Here is a 21,199-nt window from a genome sequence, read left to right as displayed (position 1 = left end):
TAATTTTTCATTGACTGTTTTTATTAAGAATTACGTGATCCCTAATTTTCCTTTCTGAATCGAAATACGTAGGACCAAGATTAATCCTTGTCGGAATCCCCAAACAAAAATAACTAATCTCTCAAATAGTTCCTTTATTAAGAACTATATGATCACTGATTTTCCGTCACAAATGGAAATACGTAGGATCAAGGTCAATCCTTATCGGGCTCACCAAATAATAATTAAATAATTTTTTATGTAGTATTTTCATTAAGAACTACGTGATCCCTGATTTTTCATTCAGAAATGAAATACGTAGGACCAAGGTTAATCCTTATAGAGATCCCCACACAAATTCTAATAATCTCTCAAATAGTTTTTTATTAAGAACTACATGATTCCTGATTTTTTATCGTGAATAGAAATACGTAGCACCAAGGTCAACCCTCGTCGGGTTCACCAAGTAATAATTAAATAATTTTTTATGTAATGCTTACATTAAGAACTACGTGATTCTTGATTTTTCTTTCTGAATGGATATATGAAGGAGCAAGGTTAATCCTTATCGTCATCCCCAAACAAAAATAAATTATCTCACAAGTAGTTTTTTTCTTAAGAACTATGTAACCCCTAATTTTCCATCATGAATGGAAATACGTAGGACAAAGATCGATACTTGTTGGGCTCATCAAGTAATAATTAAATAATTAGTCATGTAATGTTTTCATTAAGAATTACGTGATCCCTGATTTTCCTTTTTGAATGAAAATACGTAGGACCAAGATTAATCTTTGTCAGGATCCCCAAACAAAAATAAATAATCTCTCAAATATATTTTTTAATGAAAACTACGTGATCCCTGATTTTCGTCATGGATGGAAATTCGTAAAACCAAGGTCAATCCTTGTTGGGTTCACCAAGTAATAATTAAATAATTTTTCATGTAGTGTTTTCATTAAGAACTGCATGATCCATGATTTTCCTTTTTGAATGGAAATACGAAGGACAAGGGTTAATCTTTTTCGGAATCCCCGAACAAAAATAAACAATCTCTCAAATATTTTTTCTTATTAAGAACTACGTGATCCCTGATTTTTCGTCAAGAATGGAAATACGTAATACCAAGGTAATTCATTGTCGGGTTCACCAAGTAATAATTAAGTAATTTTTTCTGTAGTGTTTTCACTAAGAACTACATGATCCCTGATTTTTCTTTCTGAACGAAAATACGAAGGGCCAAGATTAATCCTTGTCGGGATCACCAAACAAAAATAAGTAATCTCTTAAATAGTATTTTTATTAAGCACTACGTGATCCTTAATTTTCACACATGAATGGAAATACGTAAGATCAAGGTCAACCCTTGTTGGGCTCACCAAGTAATAATTAAATAATTTTTCATGTAGTGTTTTCATTAAGAATTACGTGATTCTTAATTTTCCTTTCTGAATAAAAAAATGAAGGACCAAGGTTAATCCTTATCGGGATTCCCAAACAAAAATAAATAAATCTCTCAAATAGATTTTTTATTAAGTACTACGTGATCTCTGATTTGTTGTCATGAATGAAAATACGTAGGACCAATGTCAATCCTTGTCGGGCTCGCGAAAAAATAGTTAAATAATTTTTCATGTAGTGTTTTCATTAAGAACTTTGTGATCCCTATATTTCCTTTCTAAATGGAAATACGAAGGACCAACGTTAATCCTTGTCAGGATCCCCAAACAAAAGTAAATAATCTCTCAAATAGTTTTTTTATTAAAAATTATGTGATCCCCTACTTTCCGTCATGAATGAAAATACGTTGGACCAAGGTCAATCCTCGTCGAGTTCACCAAGTATTAATTAAATAATTTTTCATGTAGTATTTTCATTAAGAACTACAAGATCTTTGATTTACCCTTTTGAATGAAAATACGTAAGACCAAGGTTAATCGTTGTCGGGATCCCCAAACAAAAATAAATAATATGTGAAATAGTTTTTTTTATTAAGAACTACGTAATCACTGATTTTCCGTCATGAAAGGAAATACGTAGGACCAAGGTCAATCATTGTCGGGGTCACGAAGTATAATTAAATAATTTTTCATATAGTCTTTTCATTAAGAACTACCTGATCCCTGATTTTACTTTTTGAATGGAAATACATATGACCAAGAGTAATTCTTGTCGGGATCCCCAAACAACAATAAATTATCTCTCAAATAGTATTTTTATTAAGAAATACGTGATCCCTGATTTTTCGTCATGAATAGAAATACATAGGACCATGGTCAATCCTTGTTGAGGTCACCCAATAATAGTTAAATAATTTTTCATGTAGTATTTTCATTAAGAACTATGTGATCCTTGATTTACCTTTCTGAATGAAAATACGAAGGATCGAGATTAATCCTTGTCAGGATCCCAAAACAAAAATAAATAATCTCTCAAATAGTTTTTTATGAAGTACGTGATCACTAATTTTTCGTCATGAATGGAAATACGTAGGACCAAGGTCAATCCTTGTTGTGGTCACCAAGTAATAATTAAATAATTTTTCATGTAGTATTTTCATTAAGAACTACGTGATCCTTGATTTTCTTTTCTAAATGGAATACGAAGGACTAATGTTAATCCTTATCGAGATCCCAAACAAAAATAAATAATCTCTCAAATGATTTTTTTTATTAAGAACTACGTGATCCCTGATTTTCTGTCATGAATTAAATTACGTAGAAACAAGGTCAATCCTTATCGGGTTCTCCAAGTAATAATTAAACAATTTTTCATGTGGTGTTTTCATTAAGAACTAGGTTAATCCTTTCTGAATGATTAAATAATTTTTCATGTAGTGTTTTCATTAAGAAAAAATAATTAAATAATTTTTCATGTAGTGTTTTCCTTTCTGAATGAAAATATGTAAGAAATAGGTTAATCCTTGTCCAGATCCCCAAACAAAAATAAATTAGCTCTCAAAAAGTTTTTTTATTAAGAACTACGTGATCCCTGATTTTTCGTCATGAATACATATACGTAGGACCAAGGTCAATCCTTATCTGGTTCACCAAGTAGTAATTCAATATTTTTTCTTGTATTGTTTTCATTAAGAACTACGTGATCCCTGATTTTTCTTTTTGAATGGAAATAGGTAGGACCAAGATTAATCCTTGAGGGGATCCCCAAAGAAAAATAAATAATCTCTCAAATATTCTTTTTATTAAGAACTACAAGATTGCTTATTTTTCATAATGAATAGAAATACGTAGGACCAAGATCAATCCTTGTCGGGTTCACCAAGTAATAATTAAATAGTTCTTTTATTAAGAACTACGTGATCTCTAATTTTAAGTCATGAATGGAAATACGTAGGACCAAGGTCAATCCTTGTCGGATTCACCAAGTAATAATTAAATAATTTTTCATGTAGTGTTTTTATTATGAATAACGTGATCCTTGATTTTCCTTTTTGAAACGAAAGACGACGGACCCAGGTTGATCCTTGTCGGATCCCAAAACAAAATTAAATAATTTCTCAAATAATTTTTTTTAATTAAGAACTACGTGATCCCATATTTTCTGGCATGAATGGAAATACGTAGGACCAAGGTCAATCCATGTCGGGTTCACAAAGTAATAATTCAATATTTTTTCATATAGTGTTTTCATTAAGAACTACGCGATCCTTGATTTTCTTTTCTGAATTGAAATACGTAGGACAAGGGTTAATCCTTGTCGGGATCCCCAAACAAAAAAAAAATCTCAAATAGTTTTTTTATTAAGAATTTTGTAATTCCTGATTTTCCATCATGAATGGAAATATGTAGGACCAAGGTCAATCCTTGTCGAGTTCACCAAGTAATAATTAAATAACTTTTTATGTAGTGTTTTCATTGAGAACTACGTCATCCCTCATTTTCCTTTCTAAATTAAAATACGAAGGACAAAGTTTAATACTTGTCGGGATCCCCAAACAAAAAATAAATAATCTCTCAAATAGTTTTTTATTAAGAACTACGAGATCCCTGATTTTTCATCATGAATGGAAATACGTAGGACCAAGGTCAATCCTAGTCGGGCTCATCCAATAATAATTAAAAAAAAAATTCATTTAGTGTTTTCACTAAAAACTACGTGATCCCTAATTCTTCTTGAATGGAAATACTAAGGACCAAGGTTAATCCTTGTCGGGATCCTCAATTTTTATTTTTTATTTTTTTTAATTTCTAAAATTTATTTATTTATTTTGACATGTGTCACTTCACAGTTGTGCCACATGTCAAAGTAACTCAATTTGGTCCCTATATTTGTTTTTAGTCTCAATTTAGTCCTATTTTTTGTAAAAATGAAGCAATATTGTCCTTCCTTAAATTGACACTAAATTTACTTTTTTATAAATTTTATGGTGATATTCTTTCTAAAATTAACGCTTTTATTAAATATTTCTATAAATATTTTAAATTAACTTTAAATTTTACACAAAACATTAAACTTTGGTTTTGTTTTGAACTTGAAATTTAGTTCATAAACTTATGTGTGACAAGTTATTTGATTTTTAATCTTTACTAAGTTTGTATAATATGATACACTTGATGCCTTTATATATGATGACAAAATTGTTAGTTTTTAAAATTAAGTTTGAGGTTTAACTTTGTTTAATAATAAAACTAAAAAAACTTATTTAAAAATATTTCTTCAAATATTTAATAAAAACGTCAATTGTATTAAGAATATCATCATAAGTTGTATACAAAGATTAAATTGAGTCTCAATCTAAGGAAGGACAATATTGCTTCATTTTTTACAAAAATTAGAACTAAATTAAAACTAAAAACAAATATAGGGACCAAATTGAGTCATTTTGACACGTGGCACAACTGTGAAGTGACACCTGTCAAAAATAAAAAAATTTAAAAAAAAATTAAAAAATATTAAAAAAATACTAAAAAAATAAAAAAAAAACAGAAATTGACGTGTAAAGTTGACTTTAACACCGTCTGGTCAAAGTTAACGGTGATGACCAAATTGAGTCATTTTTAAGAAAATGAGGATCAAATTGAGACAACGAAAAACTTGAGGACCAAACTGAAATTTCATGACAAATAGAGGAACCAAAAGAATAATTTAACCTAAATTTAAATATTGTTTTATTCAAACATTAGATTGTTCATTATGAAAAATAGATATGAATATTTGGGTTAATAATGTTTTTAGTCCCTGAACTTTGGCTAAAAATTGGAATTGAAACTTTGATAAATTTTGGTTTCTAAACTTTAAAAATGAATGAATATAGTCATTTGAACCCAATTACGTTGATTTTTTTTTCAACATGTGGAATATGTTTCATGTTAATATTGGAGTTGTTTACGCCGTTTGACACATTCTCGATTCAATATTTACTAAGAACTGCGATCAAAACCTAAAAAAGAGTTAACAAAATTGGGTTAAAAGGATTATATTCATTCATGATTAAAGTTTAGGGGCCAAAATTTATTAAAGTTTCGACTAAGAACAAATTCCAATTTTAGGTCAAAGTTCAGAACTAAAAACATACTTAACCCAAATATTTTTATACATACGAGGAAAGTTCAAGCTCATTTTAAATAATCATGGATTTAAAGAAATCATAAACCAACTTCAGAAATAACTATTCAACTAATCCAACATGGGTGTAAGTTAATTCAGTTAAAAATATTTAATGATAAATTATTTCAAAAAAAATTCTTAAAAGTACTAAAATATTTATCATTTTATTTTATTGTACATGTAAATTTCTTGTCAATAGTAAATATTGATAAATGTTATTAAAACTTTAATTTAAATATGATAACATAATTTCTTATACTTTTCATATTTTCTTTAAAAGTTAACTTATTAATTTATGTTTAAGAATTTACACTTTAACATCGTAAAATTATGATATTATATTTTTAATAGTATTTATATATGATTTAATTATTGTAATAATTTGTTCCAATTAAGCTCGAATATTTAACGTAAAATCTCGAATTAATAAAAAATTTTTATAAAATAGTTATTGTAAGTTTCAAATTTTAATTATATAAGCATAAACATTTACACTGTACATTCAAAATACTACATTTATATTACTTCAACATTTTATATTTTTATTTGAAAAATATTAAATAACAAAGTAATTTGTAAAAAGATTATTCGCCCAAAGATCTATGTTTTTGAAAAAAAAGAAAAATCTCACGCAGCTTTATCCTTTTCTGCTGCAGCTTCGAACAAACCCATTTCTTTCTTCACACCATCTACACAATAGTTGTTTTGAGCCACACCCATTTCCAAGCTTCAACTTTTACCCAAAGGTAACTCATTTCCTTGTATATTTTCGTTTTCCTGTACTTGTGGTACTTCTGGGTTAGTTTCACGGTTGGAAATGTCACTGATTACGTATTCTCCCCGTTTAACTTATCGGTTAATTCTCAGAATGAAGAGAACTTTATGTTCTGTTTAAGGGTATACAATTTATACACTAACGTCGTCTGTGTTGAAAAGTTTTCAAAGTTGGATGCTCAGTAACTCTTAGATTGGTGTAATAGTTATATAGCAACCCCACTGGTGAAGGTTTCATCACAATCTTTGAACTTGTGAGAAATTAGGGACAAATGTGGCTGTTTGTGGCAACAATAATCATTGTCACAGACTGTTTTACAAAACCTGGTGAAGAGTATCGGATGAAATTGTATATTAACCCTAGTAAAGTTTTGCTAAGGTGATATATTTTTCGAGATTGGATCAAAATAAAATTAAAATTATCTATGCAAAATGACCCCTATGTTGGATCTTAAACGAATATCTGACTGTCTAAATTCTTTGTTGTTATAGCTTCTTTTCCAGTTATCAACTCAAAGGTACTCCTTATTATCTCCGTCTAGCAAATAAGTGTGGTAGATGGAATCTACAAACTCAAGAGTCAATGTTTCAAATTCCAGACAATCTTCTAAGCAGCTTCTGTTTGACCGTCGCTATGGATGGGTGTAATGTCTCTACCCTATCTGTCTCTTTCATATGTATTAATGTTGTCCCCCTAATATATTTTTCAAATATTGGTTTGTCTGATAGAATCGATGAGTGGAAAGACCCAGCAGAGGAAGCACTTGATGGAGGCAGAGGAATGTAAGATATTTCCCTTTTCTATTAAATCTTTTTATGTGGCTCTTGAATGCACAAAAAGAAAATTATGTACTTTAAAAACAGTGTGTGCGATCTACTGGTTAGCTTTCTAATTTATGGAGTGCAAAAAAGTAAAGGAAATTCTATACGCAAGCTAAGCAACAAAACACCTTTTTTTATACTTGATTACTTGCTAATTATTTTTCTTTCTTTCTCTGTCTGAAGGTTTTGCATACTGCCACTTGCCAAAGCCTTGGTGCAGAAGGCCTCACAATCAGTATGACTACGATTTTATTATTGTTAGAAGCATCATTTTGTTTTGAGCCAAGCATTTACTTCTTTTAATATATTTCTATTTTCTTGATTTTATCATCACCATTGGTTTATTGCTTACATTGTTTTTAGCTGGCCTATTGTTGATTTATTCTTATACCTTGCTCCGATATTTTCATCTTTGTTACTTCATTATAAGTTTTATCATTGATTGTCTTTGATGTTCTTAATTGGTGGATTTTTTTTCAATGACACTGCGAGCATGACTTTGAAAATGTAACTGATAATATGCATATAGGATCAAGATTCAAGGATCATGACCATCAAATGTATTTCCTGAAACGTGTATATCTACTATCCTTAAGGACTTATCCGTGGTGTGTTGCACAAGTCCTTCAAGATATAATAGGAACTTCCTGAATATTTCGAGAAACTCATAAACAAGCAAGAAATATTCTTAGAAGAGTAAATAACCAAAGATTTTCAGAAAACATAGATGGGAGAGAAAGAAAGAATGAGAGAAGAGAAGCGGAAAGAGGGCTCGAGAATATGTTTTTGGAGGTGAGCATAAGCCCTTATTTATAGGTGGAGGAAGGGTTTATGATGAGCCAAAAATCTCCTAATAACTTGTTGAGGAAAACTTCAACAACAAATGTTCACACCATCGTGGCTTGTGGAAGATGATTTGCAACATTCAAGAATCAATTGTAACCCTTTTAATTAAAAGTGTAGGTACCGCTGGTTTCTTATTATATAAAAGGAACACTATTGGATAATACCTTCTTTAACACAAAAATCACTAAAACTACTGCAAAAGCTTGTTCCTCCTTTTTTGCAATAAGAAACCAACGGTGTCTACCTACCTTTTTTATTAAAAGCGTTACAATCGATTCTTGAACGTTGTAAACCATCTTCCGCAAGCCACTGTAGTGTGAACGTTAGGTTTGTTGCTTAAGTTTTCCTCCGCAAGTTAGGGGATTTTTGGCTCATCATAAACCCTTTCCCCATCTATTTTGCTCACCTCCAAAAACATATTCTCGTGCCCTCTCTCTACTTCTCTTCTCTCATTCTTTCTTTCTCTCCCTTTTATCTATTCTTAAAATCTTGGGTTATTTACTCATTTAAGAGTATTTCTTGCTAGTTTCTGAGTTCCTCGGAAAATCCGGAAAGTTCCTATTGTATCCTAGGGAACTTGCACAACACACTGCGGCTAAGTCCTTAAGTGTAGTGGATATACATGCCTCAAGACATACATTTAGTTCATGTTTTCATCAGTTTTTCACAACACAAATAGACAGTTAAATTCATTGCACATGACTCATGATCAAATACTTGCCATATGTATAAAAGAGGCCGAGTTACTTTACTTCTATTTGTTTAAGTATCATATCTAATGCACTATGATGTTACCAGAGTGACTATTAGTTGATGGGGAATACTATCGTATTTTGATTATTCCGAAAGGTACCAAATTCCATATTTCCTATCCTCTCTTTCAAAGTGTTTATACCAAGACTCTTCATATACCTTCAAAGTGGCTAGCAAGGTTGTGGGTATGGTGTGCATGAAGTTGTGGGTCTCATTTGCAGTTTTTGTGTTCAATCAATTCAATTTGTGATTGGTTCCCCCCATTGCACGTGTGTTTGATAAGGAGGTCCAGGTCCTTTTTACCATTTGATTTATATACTTATTTTCTTTTTGTCTTTGGTTTATATATATCCAGATTCGTTATTTTTTGGCTATGTGAACATTGGGGACCCTTGCCCTAGATGTCTCACCATTGAACCTTGAATGGCTACATTGGCCTACATTGGCCGTTGCACGTTCTATGTGAATGTTGGCCCCCTCCTATTCTGCAGTCTTAATCCTTCTCTTTCATAACTTAGTGAGATTCTGGAACGTGTAACTGTGTAGGTCATGTTTTCATTCCCAATAAATACTTCCCTCACCTCTCCTCCGAAATCACACTTTCACTCGCTCTCCTCTTCTTCCATCTTGGATTCTACTTTCTTGTGCTTGCTGATTCTTTGATCCTTAGCATACCACCCATGAGGTTCCTGTTTTACTCTAGGACGCTTGCATAATGGATGGATTATATATATATATATATATATATATATATATATATTAACTGATGTGGAAGGTGTTCAAATGTAAAAGTGTAGGCTTTAGGGTTGGAGCATTTATTATAATTCTTTGCCTATATAAAAAAAAAAAAAAAAACTATGGATAAGTCATTAAGAGCAATGCTCATTCACGCCCTCAGGAAACCACATTGTTCCTGTTTTAAGCCAGCTTTTACCACAAATACAGTATCCCTGGATCTGAGATCTACAAATTGATGTATAATTTGTAATGAAAGTTGGTTAAGAACACGGATAAAATGATTCCCTAAGGTGTGGATGAGCACGGTTCTTAAGGACTTATTCGCAGTATCTTGTGTAAGCTCCCAAGGTACAATAGGAACTTTTTGAGTGGTATTGGGAATCACAAAACTAGCAAGCGCTCACCAAAGAGTAGAACCCAAGTGGGAGGAGAGCATAGAAGGAGTGAAGATGTGTTTTTAGAGGAGAGACTCCTATTTACAGGACATGGAGACTTGACCTACACAATCCTCCTTAGGTTACAAAAGAAAAGGATGAATGTTGTGGAGAAAATGGAGGCCATGGAACCTGCTAGCCAACGTTTACGTAACGTGGAAGCCAAAATTACCGCAAGCCAAGGGTCCAACATTGACTAGGCAAAAAAATAGGAAATCTGATAAGATTGTGAAGTATATACATTAACCAAAGGCAAAAGGAAAATAAATAATTAAACCAAGCAGCAAAAGGACTTGGACATCCTTATCACACATGCAGGGGAGAATTAGCAAGAGAATGAATTGCAACATGCAGCCCGAACTAGCCCCACAATTTCATGCAGGCAAGTCTCGCCCTTTTGCTACCCACTTTGAAGGTACATGGAGAGTCATTGTATATAAACCTTTTGAAAAGTTTGGAAACTAAGCAATGTCAAACCACATGCCTTTTGTAATACTGGCAATGCATAACATAATTCACATTTACAAGCCTCATTAATTAAACAAACAGTACATGTTTTGAATGCCACAACTTTGTGATCAACGTTTTGCCTTATATAAATGAGGAGGAGAGCCTACCCATAGAAACAAATGAAAGACGTGGAGTAGGCTTTATTAAAGTCATCATTATTTTGTAGTTTGAGTTATAGTTAAATAGGTTTTAGAAGTAGAGAGGATCAAAATCATGTAACGATTGTAAGTTTGAAATTGTTTGGCGTATATGGTCAACTGAAATGTTAGAATTTGTTAAATCAAATTTTGTTTCCAGTGTTGATTAACCACGTTATTGAGGTAAATCAGTAGTGACCACTTCTTAAATAGTTTGTTTGTATTTCTTATGAGTAAGAACCGTTAATTTTTCAAAAAAAAAAAATAGTTTTATTTTAATATCTAAACAAATACAGGGAGCAAAGGTAATGTGATCAGAGCAAAGTTGGTGAAAATGCTTTATTGTATCTAATTACTATTATGATATGAATGAAAAAGTGTTAATGTGTCGAAGTATTAGTACTCCATTAACTTGTGACTTTCACAATCTCTTTTTGCAGATAAATTTTGCAGTAATCTCGGTCAAAAAAGCTTCAGAAAAGCCAGAACTGTTTTCCCCTCAAATGCTGCAGAGTAATCTAGATGACGGTGTTAAGAGTTTTATGACATTTTTCAAAAACATTGGGAGTAAAGGTTTCATCCTCAACAAGAATTCTGAGTCACATGCCTCCAATAGCTCTTCCCTCTCACATACAGAAAGCAATGGATGAAGAAACAAAGTTTGTTTGTTATCAATTTTTTTGTTCTAATACAACCATATTGGAATGCTTTATGATAATTGTCGGAGTGTAGAATTTAGTTGATCATCAAGAGAAAAATATTATAACTGGCTAGAAACGACAACTAATTGGATGCCATTTCGGCGTTTTTGATTGGCAATACGGTACCTTGCCTCATTTCTGTATCACTTATAACTATTCTTCACACCTTGTCTTTCTAAGGCCAAGAATTAATTACATTATCACATTTCATTCAATAGGTATTCAATTGACTTCTTATTCTTTAACTTTGCAATATTGCCAATGTTTTATTTTTATGTATAATGACATGAAAAATTGAAATTAGAACCTAAAATATCACGAACTTTTGTTTCCCTCTACAAAAGGATTCTACCTGGTTTTGATCGATTTTTTGCTTCCCTCTTATTTTTAAATAAATATTCTTCATTCCTCAACATTCAAATTCGTAAGATTGATTCTTCTTGTAATCTGGTAAAATTATGGAATATAAGAATTCAATATATAGGATAGCTACATACTGTAAATTAACGATGAGAACATTCATGGTCAGTTTATGCTCTTTTTATTGTCATTCAATTCTATAATATTAATATTAAATTTTTAATGAATCTCTACTTCAACACAACAAAAGGCATAGTAAAAAAACCAAGGAATGAAACTATCATCTTATTGAAACTTAATATTAGCTTGACAGTGGCATCAATCGGTTAATCTATTTGATCTGTCACTTATATTTTGCCTTGTAGTTCAAAAAGAACATAACGACTTTGTAATGCATTAAAATTACATGACTTTCACAACTTTTTTGACATCCCATCATAAGGAATTAACAAGTTGACGAAGACAACATTGGTAGATACTATTACATGTTAAAAAGATTGTTTATAGCAATTTCACATATTTGATCCTTTGGATCAATTGCCTTTCAGATCGAATCCGTTAACGTGTCGAACGAGACCAAATTGGGGTATGCGTTCCCCTTTGATATCATATTACATCATTTCAGATCACAGTTGATCTCTATCGAATTACACAATTACAAATACTAGAAAACGATGTATCGTGTTGAGCATAAAACTTAAGGTAAAAATTGCATTTAGTCCATCTTCATGCAGGAGGTAAAATTAAAATGCCACAATATATCACACCATAGAGACAACAAAAAAAAACAATATGTAATAGAACTTAATCAGATGACATAAAAATTCTAAAGCAAACAAAGTAAAACAACTTCCAAGATAGTCATATCTAGAGTCCAAGATGACCAGCAAAACTGAAATGGAGTTCAATTGGGTATACACCACAAACCAAAACTTCAAAACACTAACTACCATACACCTACTCAGTACTTAACGGGAGCAAGGATTTCAATTTGGGAACCGAGCTTCTCCTCTGCAACCTTCTCAGCCTTCACCCTCAATTTTGCAAGCTGCTTCTTCCTCTCATAACACAAGTGTGCTCTCTCTTTCCTCTTCTTTTCCAGTTCCTGTTACCAATATAGCAATTAGAAACCTCAGAATAAGAAATTTTCAAAAAAGTGACAGAGCTTCAATCTAGTCCCCATTATGCTACACTGAGACCAAATTGATTTAACTTGACAATTCACCAAGGAAAAAACGAAATTCGAAGTACAATAAAAAATACACAGAAGGCAAGAACTCACCCTGATGGTATCATAATAGTTCCATCCAACCTCAGATGACAATTTGCCTAGAAGACAGTATTTGTGACCCTTCTGAAGCCTCAACACCCTAGTTAATTCCATTCACCAGTTCAGTATCCACAATAACAACAACAATAATATCAAAACAGATTGAAGAACCAAAATTTAATTTTCTAAGAAAACCCAAGTAAAACTCACTTGAGAGCATCAGGGACAACCATCCTCTTAGTCTTGTCGTACGGAGGAGGAATACCCTCATAAACCTTCAATCGATCAAGAGCAGCTTCCCCACGCTTAGTCTTGTGAGGAATCATCCTGCAAACAAACACACATTTCAGAGAAACTTCCCACGAATTAACAACATCAATACCCTTCATCGCAAACCCTAATATTGCAAAAATTACACAGTAATCCCAAAACATCGAAAAGCCCTATCCCACTATCCATCATTGAAACATATCTATCATTGCAAAAATTATAAATTAATCCCCAAAACACAAAACGCTATCCATCTAGTAAAGGTTGAATACAAAGATCACTTAAACCCATTATGTACAATTAAAATTCAAACACTACATTCATTCTAAACACATAAATTTTCATCTGTAAACATCAATCCACGTCAATTAACTAAGACCTTCATAATTTTATGGGAAAAAAAAGCATACTTTCAGAACTCAAACTTAAAATTATACACAGTCATACCAATTGCAAACATTTAAAAAGCGACAGTTCATGATTTTTTCAAAGGGGTGAAAGGAGTATGAACACTAACCCGCGAACGGTGCGCCAGAAGATCTTGGCGGGAGCCCGGAAGTGAATGGGGCCGTGAGAGGGTTTGGTGTTCATGCGCTTGCGGAGAAAGCGCATGTATTTCATCTTCTGCCTCACGAGTCCGCCGGAGATGCAAATCTCCTCGCACCTCACCACCACCACCTTCTGCCCATTGAGAAGCTCCTTGGCCACGATCGAGGCCAACCTTCCCAGCATGTGGTGGCGAGCGTCCACCACCACCCTCTTCGCGCAGATCCCTGACCCTGAAACCATTTTTTTTTCTCTCTCTTCCTCTCTCCCACACAACACTGAAGGTTGGTTCTTTGGTCTCTTCTGCTGTGTGCGACTGCTAAGGTTTTGAGTATAAGAGGGAGGCGCAGAGGGATTACTGGATTAGGGTTTTTTGCTGTGGGAGAGTGTGGGTTGGGCTTTTCATCCAACGGGCCTAACAAGTTGAACTGTAAACCCAGCTCCTCAACCAAATTAAAAGTATTTACTTTTTTTTTTTATATTTTATTAGTTTTTTTTTTTCTTTTTGCTGCTCAGTTAAATTATGAATATGTTGTTGGGTTTTAAGTTTTTTTTTTAAAATTTAATGTTAATTATATGGTAATTCTGTCACATTAGTAAAATTATATCATAAATGATTAAAAAATTCAATTAATTGCATCAATTAAGTAAGCAATCATAAAAAATAAAAAAATCATCATCTAGATTTAGAGAAGAGGTAAAAATTCTTTATGGCTTTGCTTTTGTGGTAAAAAAAATTCTAAAATATTAAACACAAGTTCCTTGATATTCTTTTCAATTTTGACTCCGGGTCAATATTTTGATAATAAAAATTCAATGTTTTCAATTTTATCTTTGAGTTTAAAATGCAAGCATACCAATATATTTATATTTAATATTTTTCATGCATACCAATATATTTTATATTTAATATTTTTCATATTTAACTATCACCTATTGACTCATAAGTTTAATTAGATTATTCTTGTCTTTTACATTTTTATTTAACAAACATTGAATTTTTTTCAACTTGTAGAAGGTAAGATTTGAAAGTAAGATTAAGATAATTTGTGGTAAAATTGAAGGTTAAAGCGTAACAAAAATTTGCAAATGTGTTTAACACTTTTACTTTTCCATAAGAGGATAATACTCATAAGATTCATCAACTAAAGTGTAAGCTTAGGAACAATGTTGATACATATGTCTCATATTTGGTCGGTAATACATTAGTCTTGTACAACATTTTATTAGAAAGACCTCTTTGAATAAGCTAAGAGCATTAGTTTCTATGACTAAAAAAAGTAAAATATTTGATGTCATTGGACAAAGTAACAATTATATTACTCAATCAACAAATAACAATAATGTGATGAAGTATGAAAATTGATGGAGTTTTGTCTCAGTCAACTAAAATGTTGAGATAAAGTTGTAATATCTAGATCCACGATTAGTGTTGACAAACTCAACCTATAAAATAAATAAAAGATGCTAGAAGTGGGAAAAGAAGTGAGGGATATGGTACATTTTGATTCAAAGTTTGAAGAATAATTAATATGATTGTTATGTTATAATAAGGAAGTATTTTCCTAATTAATTATTTATATGCTATATAATAATCCAAAATTCATGTCATATTTAGTCCTTGATCATATTGTTAAGATAGCCATTTAGAAATGTAGGAAGTTTGAAGAGGAGATGTGTACAATGATAGAAGAAACAAAGATGTTTTTAGATGTAAGTTGTGTTCAAGAGATCAAATACCCAACCAAGTGGACAAATGTTATGATGGTAAAACAAAACATTGAAAAAGTGACATGTGAAAAATTTTCACAAATCTTAATAAGGAAAAAGCCCAAAGGATTTGTACTCTTTATCAAACATAAACAATTTAGCATATGAGACATCTGATTATGAACTTTTAACCTTTATGGATGCATATTCAATATAAAATCATATCTAAATGCACATGAGAGATGAAGAAAATATATTATTTATGGAACAAACCTCAAACTATCGTTACATAGGGATGTGATTTGGTTGCCACTTAAAAACAACTCATGAATAAGTTACTTCAATCTTGCTTGGCAAAAATTTGGAACATTATGTTAATTTTGTTGAATTGTTTGACACAATAAGTATCCATTAAAGTTAAATTTGAAAACTGATGGCAAGTTTGTTGGATTTTATGTTGATTCAAAGAGGCATTGAGAGCAATATAAGGAAATGTTTTAATATCATCAATATGCAAGTCCAACTAGTGTCAATGAAGTTAAGCAACTCACAAGACGATTGACATCTTTATCAAGGTTTTTGTCAAAGGTAGATAACAAATGTTTTTCATAATTCCAATGTTTAAGAAAAACATGAATGGTTTGCAAATCTATGTATAGCTTTCTACAACAAAATTCACTGGATAGTCTCACCCTCACCTCTCAATACATGGGGACTAGATATTTTAGACCATTTTTCACAAGTACTAAGACATGAAATTTCTAATTGTTGGTGTTGAAAATTTTTCAAAGTGATCAAAGATGAACCTATTGTTGTTATTTCAACAAATTGGGTTAAATAGTTAACACAAAACCCCATTATGTTCAAATTTAGAGTTCCTCAAATAATTGTCACAGACAATGGAACTTAGTTTTCAAATAAATATGAAAAATGTTATATTTAGATTTGGATATACAACAAATATTTATATCAATAAAACTTCTACAAACAAGTGGTCAATAAGAGGTTATAATAAAGTATTGATAAGGGTTTTGAAAAGAAAATTAGTTAACACTAAGTTAAGACACTTCTACATGTGTTATAATCATATCACACAATGCTCTAATCCACGATCAAGGAAACCCCACTTTATTTGATGTATGGGATATATGTTATGTTACTAAAAGAGATTTCTCAACCAACAACTAGGTTTTACCTTTATACTAAAGAAGGGACCTAAGCATGATGATGGAGTGACTTGTGTACTATTAAAGAGAAAGAGAGAAAGGTCATATTCAAATTAAAGTTACTATAGAGAAGTGGGTTAAGATATTCATTTGGGATTCAACCATGAAGCTTCAAGATTTTATATTGAGTTTGAATAAAAGCTCAACTCAAACACGTTATCAACAAATTGTCGCGTAGATGGGTGAGACCAATTGAACTTTTGAAATAGTTGGAAAGGAGGAATATCACCTTCAAACTTTAGATGAAACACTCATATTTCAAACATGGTACTCTAGTGGTCTTCACTTCTATTACAGTTTGAATTCTTCTTTTGTGTTTGTTTTTAATTATTATTTATATTTTTGCCATACATATTAAATTCTTTCCTCCAATTTTTTTTTCTAGAGGAATTTTTTTGACTGACAAGGTTTTAACAACAATAGTATTAATAAGATTATTTGAGTTAATAAACATTTTTTTATTAGGACTAGATTGCTTAAATCATCATTAATAGTATAATTGTTTTAAGGATTTTATGCTGGTAGTTGTCATCAACAACATAATTGTTTTAATAATTTATAATGAAAGTCATCCTCAACAATATAAGACCATTTTAATATGAAAGTTATGATCAACGATATATCATTAATAATTTAATTGTTTTAACAATCTTGTAATGAAAATAACCATCAACAACCTGGCTCTTATAACAATTTTATAGTGAAGATTGTCATCCATAATGTTATCATTTTAATGATCTTATAATTATCCATAACATGATCAATTAATAACCATATAATCATAATTTGATTACAGATTTAAATATAATTATAATTATTAGACATGATTAATGTAAATATTTAGATATTGTAAATCATTTATTGTTATGTAATATAATTTTTGTTATAGTGTTTTATCTTTCAAGTATGCTTTTAAAAACATTATATTACAAAGAAGCAAGTCTAAATAGTAAAATCAAAGTTTTTATGTATCGATTTTTGTACGTACGTGTTGTGATTCAAAATAATTTATTTAATTAATTTTGATATATTTAAAATGTTGAAATTACGTAAGTTAATTACAAAATTAAAATATTTAAAATATGTAACTACAAAATATATATATATATATATATATATATATATATATATATATATATATATATATATATATATATATATATATATATATATATATATATATATATATAATGCGTCATTTTTCAAATTAAATTTTTATCATGCACCTATTACAATTTTAATTAAAATAATTACTAATATTTTACTAATTATAGTTAACACAGTTTGATAATTTAAAAACACTAAAATAATAGTCTTATAATTTCATAAATTAAATTTAGTGACTGCATGCAATCTTACGTACAAACAAATTTAGATTTAATCGATCCATCTATTGTTTACAACATTTTTATTTTAGTTATTATATATAGAATTTATTCATTATTTTAGTTTCTATACATCTATTAAGTCCTTATACATTTTGAAGAATTAAAAAGTTTATAGGAAGCAAAATAAATAATTTTAAATATAAAAGTTGTACAGTGTGAACACAAAATGAGTAAAACATCACAATACTATTTGGGCCCAAAGGTAACTATCTCTTCCCCTTAATAATTTCATATAACTAACTAACTAACCATTCTTACCGATCTACATGTTGCACGCTTTGAAATTCTTTTAACATCTTAATACCAAATACCTTCCTTAATCATCAATTTCTTCAAAAAGACAACATTGTATCATTGCTCTCCTAAGATAAATGGGTGGGGAGCGCATGGTTTACACTTTGGCGCAAGTTTCTGAACACAACAACTCCAAAGATTGTTGGCTTATCATTGATGGAAAGGTGTGTGTGATATTACCAATGCATACATGCATCGATGCAAATATTTTTTTGATTCTACAATCTAGGTTTTGTGTTTTTGATTTGGGTATTCATTAAAAAAGCTCAAATGAAATGGAATCATGCATAACAATGAATATTGGATCTGATCTTGAGATTCCCTTTGTATGTATCTTTCTGTCTAGTCTGAATAACATTATATGCTAGTGATTGATGAAGCATGCATCCTTTTCACAAACACATGGTGAACGTTTTGGATATTTGTGTGGCGGGTTAATTTTGGTTATCACTATTAATTAACTCTGGTTTGCAAATGGGTGTTGGTATTCATATTTCTGCTTGCAATGTGAGAAGTGATTATTTGTGGATCACATGAATCACCATAAAATTGATTCTTTTGGTATTGAACTATCTCTGAAATTCAATTAATTTTCTGTATATTCAATAAGAATTTCAATTACGCAAATCAAGATTAGATTGATTTTGTTGTTATTCATCGGTGTGCTTAATACAACACATTGTTTGTTCACAACTCCTAAACCTGACTAATACAAATGATATGTTCATAATATCACATTATTATTATCCTTCTTTTGTATCCCTCTTTCTATGGTCAACTAAACATTGTTATACTAATTCTCTTTGTTTTTATAATCAACTTAAGTGATGTTCCGAAGTTTGATGTATATATTACTATAAATGTCATTAGAAAAGGAGTGAATTATGTTATCTACTTAAACATTAACTACAACATGGGAAAGTTTTAAATAATTTTATAACATTGTTTTTGTATTGTGTTAGTGTGTTTTGCATCTAAGAGTTTTTCAAAGCATATGAAGCTTCTCAAAAGAATGTGATATCTTAATGCCACTGTATCCACTACATACACACAAACATATAAAAGTTAATGAAGTATGGATTTCATTTCTCTCTTTCTCATCATATTTAAATTTTAATGAGCTTTCAAGTTAGGTTAGCAAGCACTTATTAATATATTGTTTTTAGTATTATACATTTTTTTCTTTTTGAAACAGGTTTATAATGTCACAAAGTTCTTAGATGACCATCCTGGTGGTGATGATGTCTTGTTGTCTTCCACAGGTGTATATTTGATTTACATATACCAACTTGATGTCACACACTTGAGTTATATGTTTTCAAATAATGTATTTTTGACAACCCAAAATGTCATTTGTTATAGGGAAAGATGCTACTGATGACTTTGAGGATGTTGGTCATAGTAAGAGTGCTAGAGCCATGTTAAAGGATCTATATGTTGGGGACATTGATCCAACAACCGTGCCTGCCAAAGTTCAACAAACTCCTCCAAAACAAATCCAAAATAATCAGAACAACGCATCATCAAGTTTCATGACCAAGATGTTGCAGTTTCTAGTTCCTCTGATTGTCTTGGGTATTGCAATTGGTGTTCGTTTCTACAATAACAAATCAACATAGCCACTAAAACTGCATGAACACTTGAATCTTGTTCAACCATTAATATCAAATATAGATTGCTTTGTTCTATGAAACTAGGATTTTGTGGGATGAATAGGATATACCACTCTGTTTTTCCTTGTCACTGTCATTTGTTGTTGATTTTTTGGTTGTCTTACCCTATCCTTGATAAGCTACTAGAACAATTTTCTGCTCCTTAAAGTTCTGGTAGTTTTAGAATTTGAAGTGTATGAGATTCTGGTTACACTAATAAAGTTATCTTTGGAAAGCATATTGAACATTTAATTCTTATGTAAAATTGAGACTTATCATTCCATTTTCACTATTATGAGAAAACACTATTTTTAAATCTACACAAAGCATAACACTACTTTAACAAGTGCACTTGGAAGATGGTTAAGGTTTCTTGGAAGAAATGTAATCCATTTTCTTTATTTGTGGGGTGTCTTTTCAGAGTATTTATCCAAGAGAGACACCTGATCTTGATAAAATATTAATATTACTTCTACCTTAAGAATTTTATGACGATAAATTTATGAGTATTTTTTTATATAGTTGAACTTTATGATCTTTACAAGTTTAAATTTAACTATTTATATGGTAACGAAAAGATTGGAATATGTTTGATATACATTGAAAAATACAGTGTTATCAACATATTACTGTACTATGATTTCCAAACGCAGTGGCTGTGATCAAATGCATATATAGAATTTGCTTATTTGAATATCATAAGACTTAATAGACACCAATTCAAAAAAGTGTAAAAAGAATTTAAAATATAATAAATATATAATTATAATCGTGGATCCAAATTAAAAAATAAAATATTATAAACTATTTATTTCATAGATTAGATCTTTCTCTGTGTGTATAAAGTATCTTAGAATGTCGAATTAGGATAAATATTAGATACGAATATAGTTAAATGTCACAAATTTATTGATTCTTTGTGCAATGCTTTCTTATATAAAACATAAACCATTTCCTTATAACTTATAACAGTGTTGTATACGCTTAATTATAAGAGGGAATATTCAATTTTGATTAGAACTAGGATTCACTTCGTCCGATAAATTTCAAATTGATATTAATCTAAAAATCGTAAAAAAAAGTTATAGTTAATCATGTTGAAAAAAAAAAATTATTTCAATTGATCTAAATAATTATAGTCAATTTTAATTGAAAATAATCTAAATCAATTTTAATCAAAATTATTGTTTTTTTAGTTAAAATATTTAACTAAAAAATAAC

The 21,199-nt window shown here is 30.5% G+C and overlaps 3 protein-coding genes across 3 annotated transcripts; 2 read left to right on the top strand and 1 right to left on the bottom strand.

The window, feature by feature from the left end:
• The first annotated feature begins 6,150 nt into the window (after positions 1 to 6,150).
• On the top strand, positions 6,151 to 11,380 carry LOC114185058. The gene is made up of 5 exons (XM_028072554.1): positions 6,151 to 6,293; positions 6,814 to 6,965; positions 7,051 to 7,104; positions 7,327 to 7,378; positions 11,002 to 11,380. The coding sequence occupies exons 2-5, from the start codon at positions 6,880 to 6,882 to the stop codon at positions 11,209 to 11,211; spliced, it is 402 nt and encodes a 133-aa protein (XP_027928355.1). The 5' UTR covers positions 6,151 to 6,293; positions 6,814 to 6,879; the 3' UTR covers positions 11,212 to 11,380.
• A 1,015-nt stretch (positions 11,381 to 12,395) lies between these two features.
• Positions 12,396 to 14,052, bottom strand: LOC114185057 (60S ribosomal protein L13a-4). The gene is made up of 4 exons (XM_028072553.1): positions 13,680 to 14,052; positions 13,103 to 13,219; positions 12,905 to 12,992; positions 12,396 to 12,727 (listed from the first exon to the last, which is right to left on the bottom strand). Exons 1-4 carry the CDS (start codon positions 13,949 to 13,951, stop codon positions 12,584 to 12,586), a joined length of 621 nt encoding a protein of 206 aa, XP_027928354.1. The 5' UTR covers positions 13,952 to 14,052; the 3' UTR covers positions 12,396 to 12,583.
• A 4,321-nt stretch (positions 14,053 to 18,373) lies between these two features.
• LOC114185056 (cytochrome b5-like) lies at positions 18,374 to 20,180 on the top strand. Its single transcript, XM_028072552.1, has 3 exons — positions 18,374 to 18,490; positions 19,522 to 19,588; positions 19,689 to 20,180. Exons 1-3 carry the CDS (start codon positions 18,404 to 18,406, stop codon positions 19,943 to 19,945), a joined length of 411 nt encoding a protein of 136 aa, XP_027928353.1. The 5' UTR covers positions 18,374 to 18,403; the 3' UTR covers positions 19,946 to 20,180.
• Positions 20,181 to 21,199: the final 1,019 nt, after the last annotated feature.

This window comes from Vigna unguiculata, chromosome 5, assembly GCF_004118075.2.
Source record: "Vigna unguiculata cultivar IT97K-499-35 chromosome 5, ASM411807v1, whole genome shotgun sequence".
NCBI lineage: Eukaryota > Viridiplantae > Streptophyta > Magnoliopsida > Fabales > Fabaceae > Vigna > Vigna unguiculata.
The sequence above is the reverse complement of the archived record's forward strand: the minus strand, read 5'-3'. Positions and strand labels throughout refer to the sequence as shown.